This window comes from Hevea brasiliensis, chromosome 6, assembly GCF_030052815.1.
Source record: "Hevea brasiliensis isolate MT/VB/25A 57/8 chromosome 6, ASM3005281v1, whole genome shotgun sequence".
NCBI classification, from domain to species: Eukaryota; Viridiplantae; Streptophyta; class Magnoliopsida; order Malpighiales; family Euphorbiaceae; genus Hevea; species Hevea brasiliensis.
This window is the reverse complement of record NC_079498.1, coordinates 5,196,028-5,221,191: the sequence shown is the minus strand read 5'-3', so window position 1 is coordinate 5,221,191 and position 25,164 is coordinate 5,196,028. Positions and strand designations below refer to the sequence as shown.

Genomic DNA, 25,164 nt, shown 5'->3' with positions numbered 1-25,164 from the left:
AGTAATTGTTCGGTACATTTACCAAATGGGTTCGAAGTAATTATTGAATATGAAACTTCCATCGGCTACCTCAAACTTTTAATCCAAACACCACTTAAATTTTATGTAAAAAAAGTTTCAATTTTATCAAAAGAGTACTATGAGGTATCATACGGTTAAAATGTCATATATCATATGCATTAGCATGTATTGCTATGTCAATATTTTGTTAATGGATCCAAGGACAATGTAATCGCGTTAAACCATAAGATATCAATTTATCGAATAATAATGTGCTATACTACATTGTAGGTGTGCAGTTTTGATTTCGGTTTAGGGTTTGTTTAGGAATTAGAATTGAATTGAAATTTTGATACAGTTTCGGTTCAGTTTTTTATTATTTTGGCTTCGATTCGATACGGTTTTCGATTCTTAGGTTCCTATTCGGCTTAATACGGTTTTGATTTAATTCTCAGTTCTTAAAATAATTTTATATCATTATTTCTATGAAAAGTCACATTTGAATTAATACTAAAGTACATAATATATCATATAATATATCTTTTAATTATTTTTAAATTATAAAATTTTTACCTATACGGTTCATATATAATTTAATATTAGATATATTACATAATATAATAGTAAAAATATATTATATAATATACCTTTTAGCTATTTATTCATTATAAATTGAGCATATATATAGTATAATAGTACACTTATAATTAAAAATTATAAAATAATTTAATATATTTATAACTAAAATTATTATAAAAAATTAGAGAAACAAAATATAATATTATATTGTATTTAGTTTATAATTATACATATATATATATATAATATATATAATTATATTGAAAGTGTACAATACATCTAAACAATTATAAAAAAAAATACATATATAACATTGATTCTAGGTTCGATACGGTTCCATTCGATTTCGATATAATTTTGATTCGATTTTTAGTGAAAAACTAAAACCGAATCAAAGCATCAAAACAAGTTCAGTTCAATACGATTCTTGTCAATTCAAGACTCCGAAAACTGTGCACAGTCCTACTTGTACATTCTTGAAATTAGCCCTTTTTAAAACCCTCCAAAGTGAAGGATTGGATTCTCATATCTAGGGACCCACATGAGAGACTAAAAAGAAGAGAGAAAAGATGTTAAATAAATTAATTCAAATACCAAAAATTCCAAGTACTAATAGACATGGATTACAGAACATTACAGCAAACATGCATATTATTAAACAAGGCACCAACAGAAACCTCAGTTTCCTGCCTCCATTCCAGAGGTCAAACACAAGCAAAAGCAATCAGAACATCATTTACAGGACAAATTAGATGATCCTCAGAGCCTATCAGTGTCTTCTCCCAAATGCAATGCATCTGACATCCTTAAAAAATAAAAAATTCTGCAGCAGAGAACGTGAAACTACATTTAAGAATATTATCCAAAGACTGAAGTTTTGTTACGTAAACAATAAACAAAAGAAAGTTACCTCTTCAGAAAACATTGGTTTGTAAATCGAGGAGGTCAGGATCAACGACTTTCTCTTCCTTTTCTGCTTCAATCTCGAAAAGAGGAGCATCAAGCTCAGGGGGATTCTGTTACAATGATAAATATGTCAGTAACTAAGCAAATCCAAAGGAACGAAGTAGGAATGGAATTATTCTCACCAAGCAGCGAACTAAAGCCCAATTGATACCCTTGAAGAATGGATGCCTCTTAATCTCATTTGCTCCTTCGTATGAACCTAATCTTTCCTTGGGATCTCTGTGCAACAACCTGTACATTAACTGTTTTGCATTGAGACTAACCTGCACCCATCAAGATTAATTAACATCCTACATTGACTTTAAGGTATTGGTGTACATGAATAGATGCAGAGTGAGAGAAAGAGAATGTCACCTGTTTACTCCTTGGAAATTTAAGATCTTTGCGAAGAATATTAGCAAATGTTTTTTGCCTTGTCTTTCCCCTAAATGGTGTATATCCATAAAGCATTTCGTATAGAAGGACACCTGAAGGAGAAAGAATATGAAGACAAGCAGAAAAGCTATTAGGCAATTTTGTCAACTTCACACTCAATTGATGCATAAATGATGCCAAGCCAATTCAGAAAAGATCAGAAGATAAAAGTGATTACCAAGAGCCCACCAGTCCACTGCACTGGTATGGCCTGCCCCAGTTATAATTTCCTGATAAAGAATATAATGGAAATTTAGAATCACTAAACGAAATTGAAGAAGCAAAGTCATGAGAAGATACATGCAGCTTAACCCCAAGAAGAAAAAATGAAAAATGAGGGTGGCTGGAAAGTTTTAAATTTGAACCTTCCAAAATTATGTTTGGCATTTTTTTTTAACTCGATCAAGAATTATCACCTTCAGCATGGCTCAGACCAACTTGGAATATGAAAATCTTGAATTTGGAATTTCTATTATATACTTAAAGATTGACAGATGAATGACTCTTAGCCAGTAGGTGAACCTCTAGGTGTATATTGTCAGATAATGATACATGCAATCACTTTGCTGCTTGGATGACTAAGGATTATTTACAGAATAGGCAGATTGAAATAAAACGAACCGGGGCTATATACTCTTCAGTGCCAACAAAAGAATTTGAAGCTCTGATGGGTTCAGCCATAAATACTGGAGGTTGCTGCTGACGTTTATGGCGCTTTTTCTTTTCATTTATACTTGGAATCAAAAGCTGCAAGAGAAAAACAAATTTGTTGCATTTTGAGTCATTATTGACTTAATACAAACTCCAATTAGAGGAAAAGAAGATTCCAACAGAAAAATAGAGGTAAGATAGATGAAATACCTGTGGTTTGCATGATGTCAAACATGATAGATCAAAATCTGTTAAGGACACATGTCCATTACTCTGAAGTAAAACGTTTTCAGGCTTTAAATCCCTGTATATTATCCCTGCGAGAAAAACAATAGAAAGACTCAATAAAGAAATCAGTTCATTATATTCACTTGTTATTAAAATAGCAAATATTAAATAGCAAAATGCATAATTCAGTAGCAAGTATTAAATAGAAAAAATTTCCTTTACTAGACCCTTGTTATTAAAGAGTACGGATTTGAATCATCAATTGGTAGAGCAAAAAAAATACACAAATCATCATTTAATTAAATAACAGATTGATAATTTAACTCAATTTCTACCTTGACAGTGAAGGTACTCCAATGCAACAACTACCTCTGCAGCATAAAATCTGCAATGATCCAACATTTATGTCAGGGATGTAGGAAGGTCATGACATATGAGTCGAAGGACTAACTAGATCCCTCATACAGAGACCAAAAATATTTTTGAAAATAATTTGTCCTTTAACAGGATCAGAATCACATTTTGTAGGACCAAATCCAAAGAATGGTGGATATCAGAAAAACTTGAATTAAAGAACAACTTGAAAAAAGAATTAAAACGAAAACCTTATTGTAACTATTAATATTCTTTTTATTTTTTCACTCTTCATAGTGAACCTTTTAACATTTTGTTATTATGCACTTCCTTTACCTCACAGCATCCTCCTTCAGTACTTTTGTTGGTTGTCTGTCCAGAAGCATGAAGAGCTCTCCACCAGGGAAGTAATCAGTTATCAGACAAATATGTGTTTTGGTCTGAAAAGTAAGAGAACATTAGAATTTGAAGCCTGTAAATATTTCAAGTCAATGAGAGTAACTTCAGAATTGGAAACAATCACAGAACCAAGCATCTAAACTTGTCTTCACATTGCAAAGACTACAGATTCTTGATTAATAGCATCCACTATCAACCTAGCTGATGCCAGTATCTAACCTGAAATGAAGCATATAATGCAGGCAGGAAAGGGTGATCCAACATATCAAGAATTTCTCTCTCTGCACAAGCTCTATGCACCTGCATCAAAGAGAAGAAGTCATGTGAAATCTAAATTTGGATTATCCAATAACTATCTAATCCTTACACTTCGTAATCATATTCTAATTGATTGTTCTAAGTTATCAATAAGACCATCGGAGAGAATAGATGAAGTTATGATAACTCAATTCTTATACCTTATTGCGGTTGAGCATAACATTCTTATCCATAGCTTTCATGGCAAAAAACTGACCAGTTCCACACAATTCTACCAAATGCACACTGTCATGCCAATTGACAAGTCAGATAGAATATCTAAGAGACGGTAAAATATAAGAAATGGAGGGTTATTGAAAAATTCTCAGATGCATTCTATATTCTTTGTTACCACTGCATTGGAATAAAACCAATGCCACGTTTTCCGCAAATTTGAATCAGTTCTACAGAAAAATCCAAAATTACTTGATTGTGATTTACATTGTTTCAGATACACAAAACTGAAAAAGGATACAGGAAAAAGAAGAAAGACAAACCTGCCAGTGTCACCAGAACCCAAGGGTTTTATTGGCCTAAAATGTTTCAGTCCTATTTGTTCTCCATTGTCTAAGATCTGCAGGGTTATGTATATGAACCAATGAGATTAAACAGGAAAAACAAGTCCATTGGAGAACAAATTCTTTTAATGATTATGGTCATTTAGAAATATCAGAAAGATATTTTTAGGACTTATAATGCTGATGCAGTAAGATCACAAATATCAAACCACCTATGAAGCTTTCCAGGAGAAGCATCAGAAACACTGAAAGATTAATACCGTTTGAATTGCTTTCCAAGAGGGGGTATCCTTCCTATGAGGCTTTGGAATAACAACCTTTGAATGGTTTGCCCACAAATCTTCTGGTTTCTGCAGAAAGAAATACTGTTGTCACAATGATATCACAAAAAGACTTCTAAAAATATTTACTGGTATTCAGGCATTTACCAAATTGGCATCTGGAAGTTCTCTCACTGCTTCATCAACATTTTCTGCAGTTTGTTTCACCTGATAGGGGACATCAAATCAACACCTTAGCAAAAACTACTTGGGGTGCTATATGTATCTCAACCATAACTGGGGAAGTCAGTTTCAAAAGAAGCTAAAATAAGGTGGGAACTTAGACCAAATTTTCACTCTCTTGTGCAGTTTGCTCTGCAATACGGTTGGTGCGAGGCTCAACATGCTCGCTGCCATCTAGTTGTACTCCAATAAAATACTGTACTTCTCCCTGTTCACAAAAAGCTAAAATTCATAAGGAAAATTTTCCTTTTTATGGAAAAATTTGATCATCTGCCTAGGATAGAAGTCACATAACCAAACTGAGAGATTTGAATAGGCATATTACCTTCTGATCACGCATAGGCTGCAGGTGGAACAGGTTCCAGAACTTCTTGCCTGGATTAAGTGCAAAAGGAGTTAATTAACTTAAGGGGAATGAAAACTGAATAAGTTTCCACCTTCCACAAATACCATTAAATGTTTTATGTTATTCCCCATGAATTAGGCTCAGAATGTACACAGTTACAAACTGCTATGAGCAACTTAGAAATATATCCAATCGTCTATTATAATTTGATTAGGATATTAACTATGAAATTCCACACAAAATTCATAATAATTCATAAGTAAGCATACCACTCTTAGTGTAGTTAATAAGCTGCACAGTAACATCTGTCTGGCTATCAATTGCCTCTCTTATTTTCCTCACAGTAGCTGGATCAGTTTCAGGCCCTTGCAAAAATCTACATCCAAGCATCAAAAAGATTTCAAAGGATTAATTGCATCCCTGAGTTTTTATGATCTTTAAAGAATGTTTACTACACAAAATGTCTTTCTCTTTCATGTCTCGTGCAAACAGATTCAGGGATATTGATGCCAGATATTCACAAGATCTACTGAATTCACTAATAAATTATCTGAACCAATTTTTTTCAACCAGAAAGCATAAATAAAACCCTTAATATTTAACACCATATTAAAAATAAACTTGAGTGTAGATTTAGTCAATTAGGCTAAAAGTATCAGTGGATTCAGGGAAATACAAAGCCATCGTAGTTGCATGAACTCTGCAGGTTACCTGCAATTTCTTCCCAAGATTTCTTCACGACTGTACTCTGTCAGTTCTAAGAAGCTATCAGAGGCAAATATCTGAAATTTAATCAATCAAAAACATTATACATTCTTATTCCTCCAACGTCAATTTTAAAGCAAATAGATTAAATGACCAAGTAGAGTTCTGACAATGGGATTATCTGGCAGCCTCGGATCAGTAATGACAAAGTTTTTCTCTATACGTTCAAGCGTTGTAGCTAGATCGATACCCTTTCTCATTTCCTTCTTCCTTTCTTTGTCATCAACACTATCATCCCTTGAATCATCATCACTCATCTCCTCATCATCATCATCGTTGAAAAGAACGGCATCATCGAAGCTCTCATCTTTGGATTGTGTGCTTTTCCTCATGAGCCTAAACAGCAAAGACAATTTAATGCATGTCAAATAGAAGCATGTTAAGTGAAATGATTGAAAATAAAATGTATGCCTGCTTTTATAGATATAGAAGGGAGTTGAAAGAAGAAGCTATACCCCATGAAAGAGAGGCGGATAGATTTTCTTTGTTTCTTCTCTGGCAACTCGCTGATACACTGCATTGAGCTACGAGTTCCACCAAGTGAACTCCGTCTACTTGAAGAAGGTACATTGTCTGAGTTTCTCCATGCCATAGCTCCTTTTCTTTCTTCTTCTCCACCACCTTCAGATTTTCTCATCAAGGGGCGACTAGTAGATTCACTAAGCGAACGAGGTCTCTTCACTGCTTGAACAAGTTCAGTTACTGAACTTGTAGCCATCTCCCTTTGTCGTGCTGCAGAAGCGAAAGATTATGTATTGCATGTATTTGCAATAATTTTCACCAATATACATCAACAACCAAGAAACATCAAGAAATTTAACAGAATCAAAATGTTCTGAAACTGAATTCTTCTTTTCCGCTATCAAACGGACGACCAAAATAGACTATTCTGGAAGAGTACCATTCTTGTTAATTTGGTTGAATGGTTCAGATAATTCAATCTAGGTTCAAATCAATATAGATGCCACATTTCTTGATCAATGCTAACAAGGCTTGCAATTTTTTTCTTCTCTCTTTGTTCAAATAATCATCAACCTATACTTAGAGCTATTATTATTTATCAATCATGCATAAATTATATTCAAACTCTTGGCTGCCTGCACTAAAGATAACCTGTTAATGATGGGCTTTGGTTTAGTAAAACTGAAATATTTATGAGGTCTCTATTTAAACCTTACTTTTAACCTGAAAAGATAAATAGGTCTATTCATGCAACCTATAAAAAATCCTGGAGTAACAGAACGAGAAATAGACAGTAACAGACTATAAGCCCAATCAATAATCATGGAAAAGAATAAACTATGATATACATAGTACCATCATATCGGATCAAAGATTCAGACAATCCATTAGGACGCAATGTCTTATCCTTGGACCCCTCAGTATGCTTGCTAACCTCCACCTGCATTCTGCCAAATGAGCAGACAAAGAAAAGAAAATAAATAAAACAAAAGATAAAAATTGATTTCCTTATTGTGACATATTCCTAATTCCAAATAATAATTCATTGTAAAAATATTCCTGTTCTTGCCTATATGTTCATACCACATGTTAAGGAGTCAAGGTCCACAGACCATCTGTATCAAGGCATTGAATCTTTTAGCAAGTGACAAAGGATGTGGGTAACCCAGTTGGCAAAAAAGTTAAAACTATTTGCTTGATGTGGGACAATGGGGCATTTCTTGGTGTGATCAGCTTTTTCATGCGGTGTGTTTTAGGACATATGTATCTGATCACTAACACCAAGATTGCTGGATTGTTAATCACATGATATTCATCAGTGTTTTCTTTTTGCAATCATATGTTTATATATGCTTTTAAGTTGTGCATAAATTCATAAAAATAAGTGATGAAATAAGAAAAAGCAATAGGTGAATTAAGTTAGAAAATTTTTAGTAGTTCTTGGGATGATCCTGTCTGTAAGTTCCATCAAAGAATCAATCATTTTGAAAAGATCAAACTAATGGCTCCTAAAACCAAATTAATTTCCAAGTGTCCCACCATTGATGTTGTAATTTGTCATATTTTTTCATTGTTGTCACATAAAAAATTATTTGGGTAAATTATTATCAGGCTCTATATTTTGTGAAATTAACTATTTGGTCTCTATTTTTTTAAAACCCAATTAAAACATTTCTATATTTCATAAAATTAACCTCTTTAGCCATACTGACAAAAAAATGTCAGTCAACATGCTTTAGCCTTGAATATTTACACCGTTTAGTCTCTCTAATTTTAACTATCCATATTACTTAATCTCCCTGATCAAAGCGAAAACAAGTTGACTAACATTTTCTTTGACAAAAATCTAACAAAAGGACTGAAGACTTTGGTTTTACAAAATATAAGGACCTTTTAATTAATTTTTTAAAAAAAGGGACTAAATAGTTAACTTTAATAAACTACAGGGAGCTGATAATAATTTACCCAATTTATGGTATAATTCTTTGAGTAAATTAAGAAACTAACCCAATATATTTAAGGACTTTCCCAGATTCGTCCTTGATAGGAGCAATAGTAAGCAGGTTCCAAAATGGCGTCCCATCTTTCTTATAATTCAGCAGTCTCCCACAGTAACTATTCCCTGCCCGTAGGGCCTCCCTTATTTTAGCTACATCTTCTGGGTCCGTACCAGCACCCTGTAAAAACCGACTGCAAAACATGTTTCTGTTAACAAAATACCCTTTCTGTTAAAGTTTATCGTCGACCATAAATCAAATAGCGATAATAATATTACCAATTCCTGCCTATGACTTCCTTAGAGGTATATCCTGTCATTTTAAAGAAGCCAGCACTTGCATACATTATTGGGTAGTCTGGCTTTGTAGCATCTGATACCACAAATGTTTGTTGGAAGGAGGATAATGCATCTTTGATGTCTTCAGATATTCTTGGAATTCCTTTATAATCTTTCCCTCCATCATCTGATAAGTCTCCGGAACTCCGAACCGAATTATTCGAATTTCTCCGAGAAGTACCCGTTTTGTTTTCATCCCCTCCCGAAGTCCTCACCCCAACCCTTTGCGGTTTACCCGTTTCAGTGTCGGTTTCCAGCACTAAGCCCCACTCGGCCGCCCTTTTTGCTGCCAGACCCACTTCCCCAGATAATTTTGGGGTTGATTTTTCGTCATGGTCAGATGGTGACGAAAATAATGGCAGTGAAGGTGGTGGGGTAGAGTCTTTGAGAGCCATCCATGATGTGATTTCTTCGGTTCGATCTGACTTGGAAGATAAATTGGAATATGGTTCAAATTTTGGGTTGTCATGTGGCTGCTCAACAACCCAACTTTGCCAAGTGGGGTTGGAGCCAAAGGCTGGGTTAGTGGGTCGGGTCGAATAGGTAGAGGAAGGATTGAATACTTCAAGTGATCCACGAGAGTCCCTCTGCAAGGGAGGCATCACAGATGATGACTGCTTGTTGGGTGAGTTTCCAGTTGGCTCCATATCTGCACATAATACAAATAAATACAACAATGTAGCATGAACACCCACACACATATATATATAGTCTGGCTTGACACAACATGTAAGTTTCACTTTCAGTGAACACACTGGGACGGTGATATGAACTGGACTGGCACACACAGAGGATGATATTTTGGAACACTGAATATGTGGTGAGGATTGAGCAGGAAACATATAGAAGTCAATGGATGCATTATGGAGGGGCGTGAAGGTTAGGACTTTGAGCAGCTGTGACCACCTCATATCATTTAAGGGCATTTTGGTCCATAAAAGTATTCCCACTTAACCCAACTTTAACTCTATCAGGCAAGTAATATGTCTTCGGCCGACTCTGTCAAATGGTTAGGTAGGTCACTATAATTAATTAAAGCTGCACACACAGCTCTTTATTGCCCATGACCATGAGAGTGAGTGATAACAGTACACAACATAACAGAAACAAAAGTTTTCAGTTCTGCATATCATAGAAATTTAGAACCACAAAAATTACATTTAGAAAAGAAAATAATAAGTAAAAATGATAAATATACATAGTTTTGAGTAGATTAAGGATTAAAATTCAAAAAGATGAAACTTCATGATTAAGGTATGAGCCAAGAGAAACATAACTCCAGATAAGCTTTTAACTCGGTGATACTGAATTATGGAGAATTCGAGATTTCGAGTTTTTAAAATAAGAAAAAGAAACAGAATTCAATGAAGGAAAGTACCTGTGAATCAAGATATACCTCAGAGTGAAGCTAGCCGTTGTCTTATGCTGATTCAGGAGTTATCTTCTGGTCTGCAAAAGGAAGCCTTTAATGGAAGGAAGTTGACAGAAACAAAACTGAACCTGAAGGCTTAATTATATGTACACCTTGAAGAGAGAGAGAGAAAGAAAGAGAGGGAGCAGAAAGAAACGAGAAGATATGGAACACAAAGTACTTTTGATTGCAAGAAAGACTAGCCCAAAAAGGAAGAAAGCATTAAAGAATGATTGTCGAAAAAGGTTTGGAAATCTTCCATGCCTCTACCCATAAAATTCACATGGCACCATCTCCTATCCCTATGTCATGATGAAACTCTCAGCTCTGGAAATGGGTTGGCAACAAGAAAAGCAACAAAAACCGAAGCAGAATTATAAGAAGAAGATATTGGAGAGGTGATGAGTGTGTGTGTGTGTGTGTGTATCTTATCTCCACGTTGGGTGTTTCAGGCTCTACAGACCGTGATCTTTGCAGACAATGCTGCTTCTGTTTCTGTGTCTTCACTAGTGGCAAAAATTTTGGGGGATAATCTCATATATCAAACAGAGTATGTCTTCTGTGCATCCATTTGATTACATTCAGCTGAGAAGTCATGCTCACTCACTCAATTTAAAATAATTAAGTCTATCAAATTTTATTTTGTTAACAAAATAGTCCCTTTTATTTTTAAATAATTATATACTTTATATTTAAAATACAATATATACATATATTGTGTTTAGAATATAAATAGTTGTGCTAAAATATTTTCATTGTACTATAAATGTATTTTTTATCAGTGTTTATAATTTATAAATTCATGAAAAAAAATGCATATTAAAAATAAGAGGGTCGAAATAATTTTATTGCATTAATTTTCATGATTTATAAAAAAAAATAATAATCTTATATATAAATAATATATTAACTAAATTTATAAATTGCACCAATTTGATAACTTTTACTTGTATAATTTTGTAGGAAAATGGTCTAATGGCATTAAATTTTTCTATAATGCCAATTACATTAATTTTAATATAATTACGATAAAATTATGTTAATTCTCTAAATTTTAAATATTTCTTATCACACTCATATTTTTATACACACAATAAAATTATTTTTAAAAAAGACAAGGATTATATTAATAAAAATTTGTATTTTTAGATATAATATATATTATATTTAAAAGTAAATTATATAATTATTTAAATATAAAAATTGGATGGAATGGTTATTTTGTTAAATTTAAATTAAAAAATAGGTTAAAAGTATTTTCTCATTTAGCTGGTAATTAACAGTTAATTTAGATAAAAAAATTATTTTATTAATCTAAATCAAATTTCAAAAATTAATTTATTTTATTTTAAAAAATAAAAAAATTGATTCATAATTTTTAATATATCTCAAAAATTAAATATTCATGTTTATGGCGCACCCTTCATGCTTTATTATGCATTATCAAAATTATCAAAATTACCACGCAAGTATTGATAGAAGATACTCAAATTCACGAGAAATTTTTATTAAAACTCGGTTTATTATTGATTTAATATATAAATATATGAGACTCATATATTTAATAAGTGAATTTCATTATATACAGATATGGCAACAGGTTAAATTTTTTTGAGTCCTAACCCAACCGAACCCTAATAAAACGAATTTAAATAGTATATAATCAGGTTAGCGAGGGGTTTAGATTTGAAATTTAATACTCATATCGGATTCGAGTTTTACATCATTGTCATTCCTAACTATATATCTTATATCTTAAATTCATAATAGATCAAATTAGACAAAAAAAAATCTCAAATATATGTACTATATAGTATGATAAACTAGAAGGAAAAATCAACAATTCTTTTGGAAATTTATTTTTCTAAATTTAGATGGATATATACTAAAATTAATAGCATATTAGGAGTGGACACGTGGCCAAGGAGACTTGTCCTGGATTGGGAGTTGCCCTATTATTATCATCATGACATGAACCGATGTTATTGTTAGCTACAAACGAAAATCAAATTTCATTTATTTGGAGAAAGGGGAAAGTTTCCCTTTGAATTCACAAATGTCCTCTCGAAAGGAAAGATTCGAAACGGCGAAGGAAGGAAAATACTCTGTCCTTGTAACATGGTCTCTCTTTATTTCCAAGATTTCATTGAAAAAAAAAAAAAACCCTTATGGTCATCTCAATTAATACACATCGCCACTACGGCGTCAGGCATCTACCACCAGTAGGGAGAGGATAACCTGAAGTATAAGGCTAGGCCCTTGCATAGCACATTGCCTAAAAGAAGAGGACCCTAGCTAGCACAACAAACTCACATGGGAACAACGAAGTCACAGGCTTCAATCCAAATAGAGATAGCACACCATTATGGCTCCAAGAATCCTACGACACAAAGGAACATAAAAAGAGAAGGAAGAGAGAGTGCCCTTATATCATCTCATTCCCTTTTAGCCAGAGGGAGAGGCAATGATATAGGACAATACATCCCAATCGTAAAGATAATACATAAATGTTATAATAAAAATATATTTTATATTAAATTAATTATTTATATAAAAAGTTAATATAATAAATATTATCTTTAATAAAAAAAAAAAGATATTGTATATTAAATAAATAAATAGAGTTTTAATCGGATGAAGTATCGGAAAACACCATGCTGGCTAAAAGAGATTGGAAATTAAAACAGTGATTAAGATAAGCAGAGAGGATATGAAAGGTCCCACAGCCACGTGAAATAACTTTTACAGAAATCATCTTATCTGGAGATGCCATGATAGGTCACATCTTGCAGTCTCTTTGCATGATAGGCTCATCCCTCTCCTCCTCTCACAAGGAAGATTGTAACTCGTGGTGGTCCCACTCGCTCTCTCATTCAACGACAACATATCTTCCCTGTACAATTTTTTTTTTTTAATTCTAAAAATATATTTTTCATTTTTATGATTTTCTTTTTCCCGATAAATTAAGGTGTCGTTTTATTCAAAACGATCATTTTTAAAAATTCACTTTTCGAAAATTATATTTTTAAGAATTTTATTATTTTTTAAAAATATAATTTAAATACATTTAATATATAAATTAATTTTTTAAAAAGTAAATTTATTTTTAAATTGTAAAAGTAAATTATTTATTATCTAAACACTCAATTCACATAAGAATCAATATATAATTTTCTTATGACATAATAATAAAAAAAAAAAATTCTTGAATTTAATTTAAATAAATTTGTTATTTATGCAAATGCATATTGAATACAATATAACACCATAAAAATTTGTTTTCATGCAATGATATAGAGAAGTAAGAGATGTAAAGTTGGAAATAAGAGAATTTGATGCTAAGTAGGTTGAAGTTCCTTGGATTAGGCAGCGGAATTGACTTCCTCTACAAAAAATAAGTGCAACCCATCAAATTCTTGGAAAGTTAAATAATCATGGCAACCAAACAAGTTAATCTTTCATATTTTTGGGAACTTGGATCCTTTTAGCTAGTTACCTCCAATCAAATAAGCTCTTAGTCTATTTATCCCAACCAAACAAGACGTACTTAATTTGAATTAAATATAGTTACAAATAAAAATAAATTATTAAATATATTAAGAGTTTTAAATAAGTATTTTATTTTTAATTTTGACTTTGAAATAAATTATTAAGAAAAAGAATACCTTATTGTTTGAACTTCCCAACAATATAAACTTTGAAATTCTTTTTACTGTGCTCAATGATAAAAGCTTAACGGATCACGGCCTTGTATACTATGGCTGACAAATGACATGACCTCAAAGGGGCCCGTGCGATTCTGCTGCTGCGATGCCTGGTTATTTTCAGTTTCGGCCTTGAGGTTTGAAGACAAGGGAAGGAATTTCAGGTAGGCCCCTGGAGGCCCAGCTGCACCATGTTCATGAACTTGCTAGTGCTGAGAAGTTGCCGGTGAGAAGGGCTTTAAAAAGAAAATATTTGTTGTTCCCATTGCACTCATGTCGATATGCTGGTATCGATATTTTGATTGGCTGAGTTCTCTTGAAATTCAAACTTTAACATGAAGATAATTTCATTATTATTGAATCCAAATTTATTAATTATGTGGCTTAAAAGTTTGCTGATTTCCACATATCAGAGTTTGGATAAATTTAGCCTTAATTTCATTCTCAATTTTGAGATTATTTTATTATCATCTTTTAATTTTAATTTATATTAAAAATATTTAAAATTTAAATATTTAGATGAAATTAATTTAGATATATTGCAACAATCTTGTTCCTTTCCTCCTTTATTATTATTAATTTTTTTTTGAAATCAGAAAATATATATTGTCCTGAACTTTTTTCCATCAAGATAATTCATATGGATAATTTAGTGATAATTTATTTCGCATGTAATATGAGAAATCCATAATTCTAATTTTAAAAAAAATTTCCCTAAAAAATGTTAAACTGGCTTTAATAACTAAATTAACTGAGATGGTTAATTGAATTAATTAATTTCAACAGATAAATTTCAAATAATAGTGAAACACTGAGTTGAAGCGCTTAGTCTGGTTTATTTATTAATTAAAGGTACATCACTCAGTTAATAGATTCAGATTTGAATCTCTATTCTTTCAATTCTCTAGTAAAAATAAAAAATTAAATTATTTTATGTCTGAGTTCAATTATCAATTATGTTTAGGATAAGTGTAAGGAAGTAAGATAAGGTAATATAAATTAAAATAAATTTTATTTAATCATACTTTTTTAAATAAAATTTAAGAAATAAACATAAAAAAATTAATGTAATCTAACAAATGCAACGAGAAGTGCAATAACCCAATAAATTAAAAATTAATATTTATTAAAAAAAAGAAAAAGAAATGATATCAATGATTGATCCTTTGAATATGTTAACATTAGCACTATTGGAAATTATTATTTATTAAAATTTTGAAATCTACTATTTTAATGGGTGGAAAAAATAACCATCAAATCCACACCTTACCTCCAAAAATCTAAATCGTAGAAGTCATTCAAATTCAAATCATTTCAAATTTTTGTATACTCTAAATTAAGTGAATTTTGATAAATTAAAATTTGACACCTCTTTCTTCAAATAATTACAGAAGAAATTTATAAAATTCTTGAAATGTTGAATGGGTAACTTTGGTATTAACCCCTGTCCATCCAATTAAAAAAAAGGTGATTTTTTTTTTAATTTTTCTTCTAAATTTTATATAACAAAAAAATATTTTTAATCACCACATGTTGTTATAGATAAAGTTTGAAAGTTGATGGGGACAAAACACATAGTAGAAGCCTTTGTGGTCACATAAATTTATTGAAGCATCATGTTCTTGAATCCACAAATTAAGAAGACACCAAAAAGAACTTTGACTGAACTTGTTCTTGATTGCTCCAACTCTGCCCATTCCCATTTGGACTTTAACTATCATATTTGGACACTACGTCGATATGCCCTTTTCTTTCTTATCATACGTGTAAAAATAATTTTTATTGTTTAAATTTGATCTATTATAAATTTAATATATAAAATATATGGTGAAACTTATTTATTAAATACATATATATTCTACTCTCCATACTAGACTAGATAAAGTCCGTAATGAGAGTATTAGAGAAAAGGTAGGAGTGGTGCCAATTGAAGATAAGTTGAGAGAAGGGAGATTGAGGTGGTTTGGTCATGTGAAGCGTAGACATACGGAGGCTCCAGTTAGACAAGTAGAGCACATTAGGTTAGAGGATAGAAAGAAAAAAAGGGGTAGACCTAAATTGACTTGGAGGAGAGTAGTACAACATGACCTAGAAGCGTTACACATTTCTGAGGATTTAACCCAAAATCGTTCAGAGTGGAGAAAGCGAATCCATATAACCGCCCCCAAATTTTTAGAATAAAGGCTTAGTTGAATTGATTTGAGTTGAGTTGTATATATATTCTACTCTGCCGATTTCCATTTGGACTGAACTATCATATTTGGACACCATGGCAATATGCCCTTTTTTTTTCTTATCATATGTATAAAAAAAATTTTCTTGCATAATCCGGTCTACTATAGACTAAAGCCACAAAATATATGACGAGTCTCACTTATTAAATATAAATAGATTTTACATATTTATTTTTTAAATTTATACTGACAAAAATTTTCAGTGTAAAAAGAAAATCGTTGCATTTGGTAAATGAGCCCTTTGCTATATATTATAGGTAAAATTAATAAAAAAAAAATCAAATATTTATGTATATTATTAATTTTAAATAAAAATTTAGAATTTTATTAATTTCAACCTTAAATTTTAATATTAATTTTAGTTTTAGCATTGAAATCACTAGTATGCAAAATTAATTAAGTTGGACTGAATTTTTTAATTCATAAAAATATTTTCAGTAAAAATAAAATAGAAAAAATTATTACAATCAATATTTTGTGGTAGTGATTTCACATAGTTTAATTTATTAGTAAATTTAATTATATTAAAATTAAAAATCAAACTAATAAAATTTAGATTTTTCAATCATTAATTCAATATTTTGGTGTTGGAGCAACCCATGTTGTTCATAATGAAGGGCTAGAGCAGTGTAATGAAAATCCTTTTCAAATCCATGGGCCGGATTGTCCAATCAGTAAAATTAGAGTTCTGAGTTATTATTATTATTATTATTATTATTATTATTATTATTATTTCAGGATGAAATCAAACTGCTAGGAATTCTAAAAATAATTTTGAAATAATAAAAAAATTATATAATTCATAAATTCCCTCATGTTACGTTCGGAGTGTTAAATTTAAAAATTTTTATAGAATTTTAATTGTTTAAGGATAAATTTTAATTTTAATTTTAATTTATAATAAAAAAATAAAGATTACATCAGAGTGATGATTTTAAAATTAAAAGAGAATGGTGATTTTAGAAGTAAAACAAACTGAAATTAATTCAATTAAGCTGAGGAAACCATCCAAACCACTCATACTGTATCGCCAACCGTTTAAAGGAGTTGATGCAAAGTTTGAAGCTCCTAGTTGCCTATCCATCTAAATTAAAGACTCAAACTTTGCACCAGACCACCCACCCAAACAAGCTCAGAATACATAACTAGAAAACGAAAGAGAAAGTAAGCTCTTAACACCAAAATCTAAGGTATTTTAGTCTCACAATAGTCTTGGGCCAACCTTAAGACACTCTTGCCGGCTGACTCCTCAGCAACTGCACTCTCCCCTTGAGCCGGCCCACTCCATGCCAGAATTTTAACCCCACACGGGTTTAAATTAAAGCACTCTTCTAGATTGCCTAACCCACAAAAACCAACATGCAAAACATCTGTACACCCAACACAGGTGAGGGAGAGCAACCTCAGCCTAGCCAGAGAAGACCACCCAAAGGCAAGGAAAGTAACAGGGAAATGCTCGGTCAGATGCTCAATAGCATCTGGAACCAACACACCTTCACGTTGTACACATCCTGCAATTTCTGTAACTTCTCCTGCAACTACTTGTAACTTTTCTATGACTTGAACAACTTCTTTATAGTAGTTAACTTCTCCATTCTATTACTTAATTAACTTTTAATAACCATCAAAATAATATCCAGATATATGGTGGAGTTATGAACATAAAAATTCATAAATAATGCTTTCAATTTTGTAAATACACAATTTTGCAGTTCAAAGGAAAACCCAATATTGCCTTAAAAAGTTAGGAGGAAAAGTTAGAAGGAAAAGAGATAGGATAAGAATATTAAAGATTTAGTTTATGTTGATTTCATGAAAAATATTTTATATGTAAAAAATGTTTTTTTTATAAAAATTATTTTTAAGAAAAAATTTTTCATGAAAATTTTTTTTATTATTTAATTATAATATTAAATTAATAATATGTATTTATATAATACATATATAAATATTTTTATATTTTAATAAGATTATTAAAATAAAAAAATTAATTTCTCTTTTAAAAAGAGAATTTTTTTTACAAACGACTTAATTTTTATTTTAATCAGAAAAATATTATTTATTTATTTTATGAGTATTTTAAATATTAAAAAATATAAAAATATATATTTTTTAGAAATATATTTTTCATAAAAAACTTAATTACCCAATGTTCCATTAGGTTTGGTGGTCCTTAACAATGTTTCTATTGGATAGTGATTTGCTTTTCATCAACTTTTTGTCTCATTTGTCGTTAAGTTAAAATTTATTGTGTGGCACCAATCAAATATCCCCACCATTGATTTTTTTTTTTATTTAAATTCGATCTTATATAATCATATTATCTGAAAATTCAAAATTCATTTAAAATTATATGTTAAATAAAAAAAAATTAAAAGTAATAAATCTTAAAATAATAAATAAAAAAATGTTGAATGCAAAATCTCACTTTTTTGCATTTTTAAATATTTGACTCTATAAATAAAATTAAATCCATACATAAATTAGAAATCTTCGAATACATTTAATTTAATTATTTAATAATTGTGTTAAATCAATATATAAAATAGAGAGAATTAATTCTTAGTTATTTAAATATTATTAAGAGCATAACGTTGCATTTAACATAACTTTTGTTGCGAAAGAAAATAGCAAAAAATAATTAAAAGTTATTTTTTAATTTTTATTTAAAGTTTGAAAATTAAAAGATTAAAGAATTGAGTTTTCAATTCTCTACTTATAAATATATGTGAATGTGAAACTCTATTTTTTAGTGTTCTTATAAAATATTTCTAATATTCTCATAAAATTTTTCAAAATTTTCATAAATGAATAGACCTTTAATTTTCATTAAAATGAAACTAATTTTAAAAAAAATTAAATCTCTCCTTTTATCCAAATAAAAAATTCAAAATTTTCTTCACTTTTCTTTGCAATTGAACACTAAGCCCAAAAGAAGAAGAGAGAAAACGAGAAGAAGCAAAAAAAAAAAAAAAAAATTTGAGTTCGGATTATTAATCCTTCAATTCTTCATCTATCTAAGAACGTTTAGATCAAATATACTGTTATGAACTATTGAGCTCCACCATCTAATACCAATTGATATAAACTATTGAGTAGCACGTCGCTAAAATTGCATCACGTGAGAACAGACACCCAGGTAAAACTCACCCACTCACAAGAATGTTCCTTAGCAATGTGGCCGTGTGAGATTGTAACATATATTGATGTTTGGTGTCTATGGTGTATTAACAAGAAGCACCAAAAGTATGATTTTCAAAGTACCCAAGCCAAAAGTCCCATGGCAAAAGGCTGTTGTTCTCATGCTAAAATTGGAAGAATTTTCCCATTTGGACGGGCATATCATGCTTAACATACAGAATAACAAAGGAAAATTTTAAACACCAGGCAAGAGGATGGAAAATATCAAGAACCAGAAAAGGGGACTTGTTGCTATGAATAATCAAGGCTAGTCTATTGATTTTCGAAATGGTTCCTAAAGATACTAGAATCCCACCTCACATGTACACCAGAAGAGGGAAAAAAAAAAAAAAAAGGCAGAAATTTCCTGTATAAGAGGTCCAAGGATGGAACTATTGCCTGCTATCTCCATGATACAAAATTGATACCAAGAACCTTGTATATAAACACTAAAAAGCTATCAACCATTTTATTGGTTGCCCCCATTAGCCTCTGGAGAAACATTGCCCGTACTTCTATCATTATCTTTCTTCAGTCCAGAACGAGATGATGTCTTATGAGTGAGAGCCTTGTACTGGATCTACTTGGGGATCATATTTTTGGGTAGCCAGAAAATTCAGAGCCATAACCACATCCGATACATCAGGCCGCATATTAGGCTGCTCCTGAACACACATTGCAGCAATTGCTAGAGCTTGGTACAATCCTCTCACAGGATACAGACCTTGAAGTAAAGGGTCAACCATGCGTGAAAAATTCTTCCGGTCTTTGAACATAGGTCGTGCCTGCAAAGAATCCAATAGATTTCATAAGCCTCATCAGTGATGCTACTCTCAGTTAATTATAATTCCTTTGTATCTACTTCAATTCTTAATCAGATAATTCCAGAACAGACCCTCCACTAGCCAACAGATCTAAATTATCAGGAAAAAGAATTAACAATCTTCTCAAACTCCATGAAAATCTACATTTCCATGAACTCTTAGCCTATAACCTTTTTAAAAGCTTTCTATAACAAAATATCATTTTAAATGTAAAATTACAGATTCATGAATAAACATGAAAAAATTGTAAAGCAACAGACTATGGAAACAAAGTAACAAAGTAAAAGATCTTACTTTTGAAAAAAATTACTATGCATGGCACATTGTAAAGATGCTCTATCATTATCTACTCATAGAATGATCAGGTTCAGTAGTTTATAATGGAAGTCAAAAAATATTACTAACATAAGACAGAAAAGCAACCACAACTGAAAAAATAAAAATCAGTCAGCTACTTTCAACACAGTTGGAGGTCATCAGAAAGGAACCAGTTAACAAGTAGAACCATTTTGAATCAACCAACTGCACATAAATTTTATCACATAACTGGGCCACTCAATTGTAGGACACCCATATGGACTTGAAAATTGATATTTCAAGGGTTGATCTTTTGACTGACTGCTATGATGCTGGTGACGTTTAATCACGTACCACAAAATTTCACCTAGTACAACAAAGACCTTAGACTAGTATAAATAATGAGCCAGAAACTCTCTTACCCAAGCAACAAGATTCTGCTCACTACGATCCCTAGTTTGATCAATTGCTTTCCTGCCTGTGACGAGCTCCAAAAGAACTACCCCAAAGCTATAAATATCTGATTTAAATGTCAGTTGACCTGTCATTGCATAGTCGGGAGCACAATATCCATATGTGCCCATAACCCTTGTAGAAACATGGGTCTTATCCCCACTGGGTCCCACTTTGGCCAAGCCAAAATCAGATAGCTTTGGATCGTAGCCCTCACCAAGCAAAATGTTTGAGCATTTCAGATCACGATATATAACAGGAGGTTTCATTTTTTTGTGTAAGTACTCTAAGCCCTTTGCTGCACCAGCAGCTATTTTCATTCTTGTGTTCCAATCAAGTGGTTGCCTATTAGGTGGAAGATCTGCAAAAGGAAAAATATTAAAAGAAAATAAAATAGAAAATGGTAAGGTAAGAAATGAGCAATCAACACAAGGATGAGATGGTAAGGTGACTTACATACCATGCAAATGGTTTTCTAGGGATCCTAATGGCATGTACTCATACACCAGTAGCCTCTGATCCCCCTCAGCACAGTATCCAATCAACTTGACAAGATTGGGATGATCTGCTAGACTTAATGTTAATACCTCAATTACGAACTCCCTAGTCCCTTGAAGGCCATTTCGATCAAGTTGCTTAATAGCAACTACCTATATCAAATAAAAGAGCATAATTCAACTCTTAACACTAATTAAAAGCAAATCATGCATGTAGATAGACTGTAAAAGGAACTTTACAGCAAATGCTTTGAGAGAATATTAAAAGGGCACCCAATATTGTATAGTATCTACTATATTGAGCTGATTATCGATCATGGCATATAGCTATGGCATTTTTTTTATTTTGGTATCAATGAGCTGATTTGTAATGACCTGGTTGATTCTATCCAAGTGCCCCTTGTAAACTTTGCCAAAACCTCCTCCACCCAAGAAACAATCTGACAGGAAATTGCCTGTTGCGGCTGCAAGTTCCTCGAAGGTAAATGTTTGGGCGAGCTTCCCATTATTTCTCGCACCCTTAGAAACTTCATCCATCAAATCTGAATTCTTTACATCCAATGATAATTGATCATCATTAGAAGTCTCCTCTTTCTTTACATTTGCAAATGGCTTTACTTTCAATTGTCCTGTTGACACAAACGAAAGCACAAACAAGAAAATGTTAAAAATGCATGATAAAGGTAATAAGTAACAAAAAAAAATCCTAAGGTAAGGCAAATGGAGAGAAAAAGCCAAATTTAAAAAAAAAAAAAAAAAACAGATTTATATATAAGGGCATTATAGAAAAGCCAAAGCCATCAAATTTGAAAGCAAACAAAGAACATGCTAAGGACAAAATATTGAACACCCAAAGGAGGGTTTTGGACGATGGGTTGGATTTTACCAAACATTAAAAGAAAAAAAAAATAAAAGCAAAAACAAAGGGGCCATTAATATAACATCAACACCACCAACATAAACTCCAAACCAACGAACCAGAAGTAGAAATGCCTCTTCTTGAGAGAGACAATATTGAGAAAGACAGAAATATTAAACTTTAAGCTATTGATCATTTCAACCCATTTCAGCAAGAATCGAATTTAGCATTCCCTAATCATTCAGCTGACAATCTATTATTGATATCGAAAAGACCTGAAATTAACAGGGAGAAAAATCATCCCAAGAGTCCATTTGATCAATTTTCAAAGATGAAGAAAAGAGGCCCCACACTTAAAGAGAAAGACGAACCCAGAATTCACACACAAAAAAAAAAACCCATAAAACAGTGGTTACATTTCAAAATTCAAAAACAAAACATAAAAAAAAGAAAAAAGAAATGATCATCAAGCATTAGATAGATACCTGAAGCGGGTCGTGTTTGATCGTTGCGTTTAATGCTATTACTGTTGCTCCTCTCTGATCGCTTGCTTGATTGCCCAGTACAGCGAAAACACCCCATCTTGTGATTGTTGACTATTATTGTTTCTTGTTTATTATTATTACTATTACCAATTTCAACCAAAAACCCAAAAATCAAACATAAATTCTCCCACTCTCTCTCTTTCTTCCTTATTTTCCTCCTTTCTTTCTTGTCTATCCATACAGAGAGAGAAAGAGAGAGAGAGAGACAGACAGAAGAAGAGAGAGCTGCAAGAGCTAGCTTCTTTAGCGGTTTTTATATGTTTTTTATTTTTTTAATTTCTTTCTCGGCTCTGTTCCAGTGCAAACCAACGTAACTATTTTGTTAAAATACAACGAACCAGAAAATTCCACGTAACCAAAACAATAACTTTGAAAACTAATATATTTACTTAAGCAAATAAGAATCTGGCACGTAAAAGTAAGAAGCTGTTTGGTCAAAGAAGTTCAAGTAGTTCTTCTCTTTGTCTCGTCGGTTTCTGTAATGACGTGATGACGTGGAGCGTGGTTAGCAGTATAAGAGTGATTTGGTTTCGGTACACCAACGGATCTTTGTCATTTTTCCTGAAGCAAAATAATTATATAAATTAATTTTTTGTAATGTGTTACCTGCCCGTGACGTACGAAAGTCACAGCTGCCATTAATCGCCGTCCGATTTTGAAGCGAGTGAGAAGTCAAATGCTTTTTTTTTAAATTTTTTGAAAAAAGAAAAATATAATAAAGAAAGGGACCCACCCTCGATTCGCGCACCTCATGGCTGAGTAGGAAACCACATAGACATCAAAAACGCGGTTTTCTCATTTAAACTCGTTTAAACGGTGGTGATCAGATACTCGTCCAATCAGGTGCTTGAAATTTTCGTGGAGATGCGATGCAGCTGATCACATATTGGATGAGTGATTTTACCATTTTGTCCGTACAATAATAATAATTATTATTATAATAAAAATTTTTCTTTTAGTGGTCAATTTTAAGGAAAATAAATAATTGTCTTTTTTTGTCAAAATGTAGATAACTTTAAAAGAAAAATTAAAACAAGTTAATGTCTCAACTCAAATCGAATTAAAAATAAATAAATCTAAAAAAAATAAAATTAAAATCTGAAATCAGATTTAAGACCAAACCAATCTCCTGTAAATCAATTCAAGTTCATTTCATCTACAAACTGAAATTAGTCTACAGCTTTGATTAAAAAAAACTGGGCTTAAAACTCAATTATACTATTATATTTATTAGAAAATTTTAATTTAACTTATTTTTAATTTTTTATTCAAATTTAATTTAGTGCAAACATAAAAAAAATTAATAAATTAAGCTTTTTAATTTGTAAACTTAAATTAAAAAATTAAAATTTTTTATTTTTTATTTAAATCAATAAATTTAGATCATAAATTTTAATTTTTAGACTAAATTATGTTTAAATTAAAATTTCTAAACTAATTTAGATAAAAAATTAAAAATATACTAAATTAAATTTTTTCAATAAATATAAAAACTAAATTAAATATTTTGCCAAAAAATCAGTCTATAACACAGACTACACAACATATTAAACATAAATTTGCGATTCCGATCTCCATTGTTTATTTATTTATTTTTGAGTAAGAGAATTACGAGAATGAATCTCAGATTTGGGTCTTTCAGATTAGTAATATACTTTTAACTATTAAACTAAATCAGGCTAAATATCTCTACTATTTATTGTTAGAGGGCATTTAGTGCAACATTAACAAAAACTAATTGTTACCATACCACTTTTTAACCTATATTAATATTATTTGAATACTTAGATTATATTAATTTTTAATATTATTAATATTTATATTTTTTTAGAGATTAAATATTAATCTTAAAAAGAGTAAATTAATAATTACTCTCAGATTAAAATTTACAATATTAACATTTAACGATTGATTTTTTTAATTTTCTATCAAACACATCTTAAAACCATATTACGTTTTCATTTTTTTTTTTTCCTTTTTTTCATGGTATATAGTTGTAACAGTTTGATTATCACGTTTTCTTTATTTTTTTTATTTTTCATGCCATAATAAATAAATATATATATATATATATATATATATATATATATATATATATATATATATATATATATTATAATTTTTCATACAAAATAGTTTTTTTTTCCTTCCAATTTATTGAGCTTGGACATGGAGGATATGGGAAATGTTTAATATATATATATATATATAATTTTATTATAATGATTGATTATGATGAGTTTCATGTGAATTTTATTATGATCAATAATTATAATTAATTATATTTACAACAATTACCCCAAATAAAAATTCATTTTATAGTCCAATTCTCTAATTTAGCTT

General features: G+C 30.9%; 2 protein-coding genes across 3 annotated transcripts; both read right to left on the bottom strand.

The window, feature by feature from the left end:
- Nucleotides 1-1,135: 1,135 nt before the first annotated feature.
- On the bottom strand, nt 1,136-10,810 carry LOC110654453 (phototropin-1). Of its 2 annotated transcripts, none has more exons than XM_058148291.1 (24): nt 10,214-10,810; nt 8,758-9,466; nt 8,490-8,672; nt 7,338-7,429; nt 6,476-6,752; nt 6,131-6,356; nt 5,967-6,037; nt 5,525-5,631; nt 5,235-5,284; nt 5,013-5,117; nt 4,835-4,894; nt 4,667-4,756; nt 4,386-4,462; nt 4,050-4,134; nt 3,811-3,891; nt 3,529-3,632; nt 3,174-3,223; nt 2,821-2,927; nt 2,581-2,706; nt 2,138-2,189; nt 1,900-2,012; nt 1,668-1,808; nt 1,490-1,595; nt 1,136-1,402 (listed from the first exon to the last, which is right to left on the bottom strand). In XM_058148291.1, exons 2-23 carry the CDS (start codon nt 9,462-9,464, stop codon nt 1,494-1,496), a joined length of 3,006 nt encoding a protein of 1,001 aa, XP_058004274.1. In that variant the 5' UTR covers nt 9,465-9,466; nt 10,214-10,810; the 3' UTR covers nt 1,136-1,402; nt 1,490-1,493. The 2 variants fall into 2 exon arrangements, with proteins under 2 accessions (XP_058004274.1, XP_058004275.1); XM_058148292.1 differs by having other exon boundaries at nt 10,196-10,772.
- Nucleotides 10,811-19,569: 8,759 nt separating this feature from the next.
- On the bottom strand, nt 19,570-23,061 carry LOC110654456 (probable serine/threonine-protein kinase PBL5). The gene is made up of 5 exons (XM_021810458.2): nt 22,762-23,061; nt 21,793-22,046; nt 21,381-21,570; nt 20,890-21,281; nt 19,570-20,131 (listed from the first exon to the last, which is right to left on the bottom strand). The coding sequence occupies exons 1-5, from the start codon at nt 22,856-22,858 to the stop codon at nt 19,901-19,903; spliced, it is 1,164 nt and encodes a 387-aa protein (XP_021666150.2). The 5' UTR covers nt 22,859-23,061; the 3' UTR covers nt 19,570-19,900.
- Between the last annotated feature and the right edge of the window lie 2,103 nt (nt 23,062-25,164).

Excerpts from the sequence above, each read along its gene's own strand:
- LOC110654453 (XM_058148291.1), bottom strand. The coding sequence starts at position 9,464 with ATGGAGCCAACTGGAAACTCACCCAACAAGCAGTCATCATCTGTGATG. Across the intron at positions 6,357-6,475 it reads ATCCGCCTCTCTTTCATGGG|GCTCATGAGGAAAAGCACAC; the intron begins GTATAGCTTCTT and ends TTTGCTGTTTAG. Across the intron at positions 5,285-5,524 it reads TATTAACTACACTAAGAGTG|GCAAGAAGTTCTGGAACCTG; the intron begins GTATGCTTACTT and ends CACTTAATCCAG.
- LOC110654456 (XM_021810458.2), bottom strand. The coding sequence starts at position 22,858 with ATGGGGTGTTTTCGCTGTACTGGGCAATCAAGCAAGCGATCAGAGAGG. Across the intron at positions 22,047-22,761 it reads TCAAACACGACCCGCTTCAG|GACAATTGAAAGTAAAGCCA; the intron begins GTATCTATCTAA and ends TTGTGTCAACAG. Across the intron at positions 20,132-20,889 it reads AGCAGAATCTTGTTGCTTGG|GCACGACCTATGTTCAAAGA; the intron begins GTAAGAGAGTTT and ends GATTCTTTGCAG.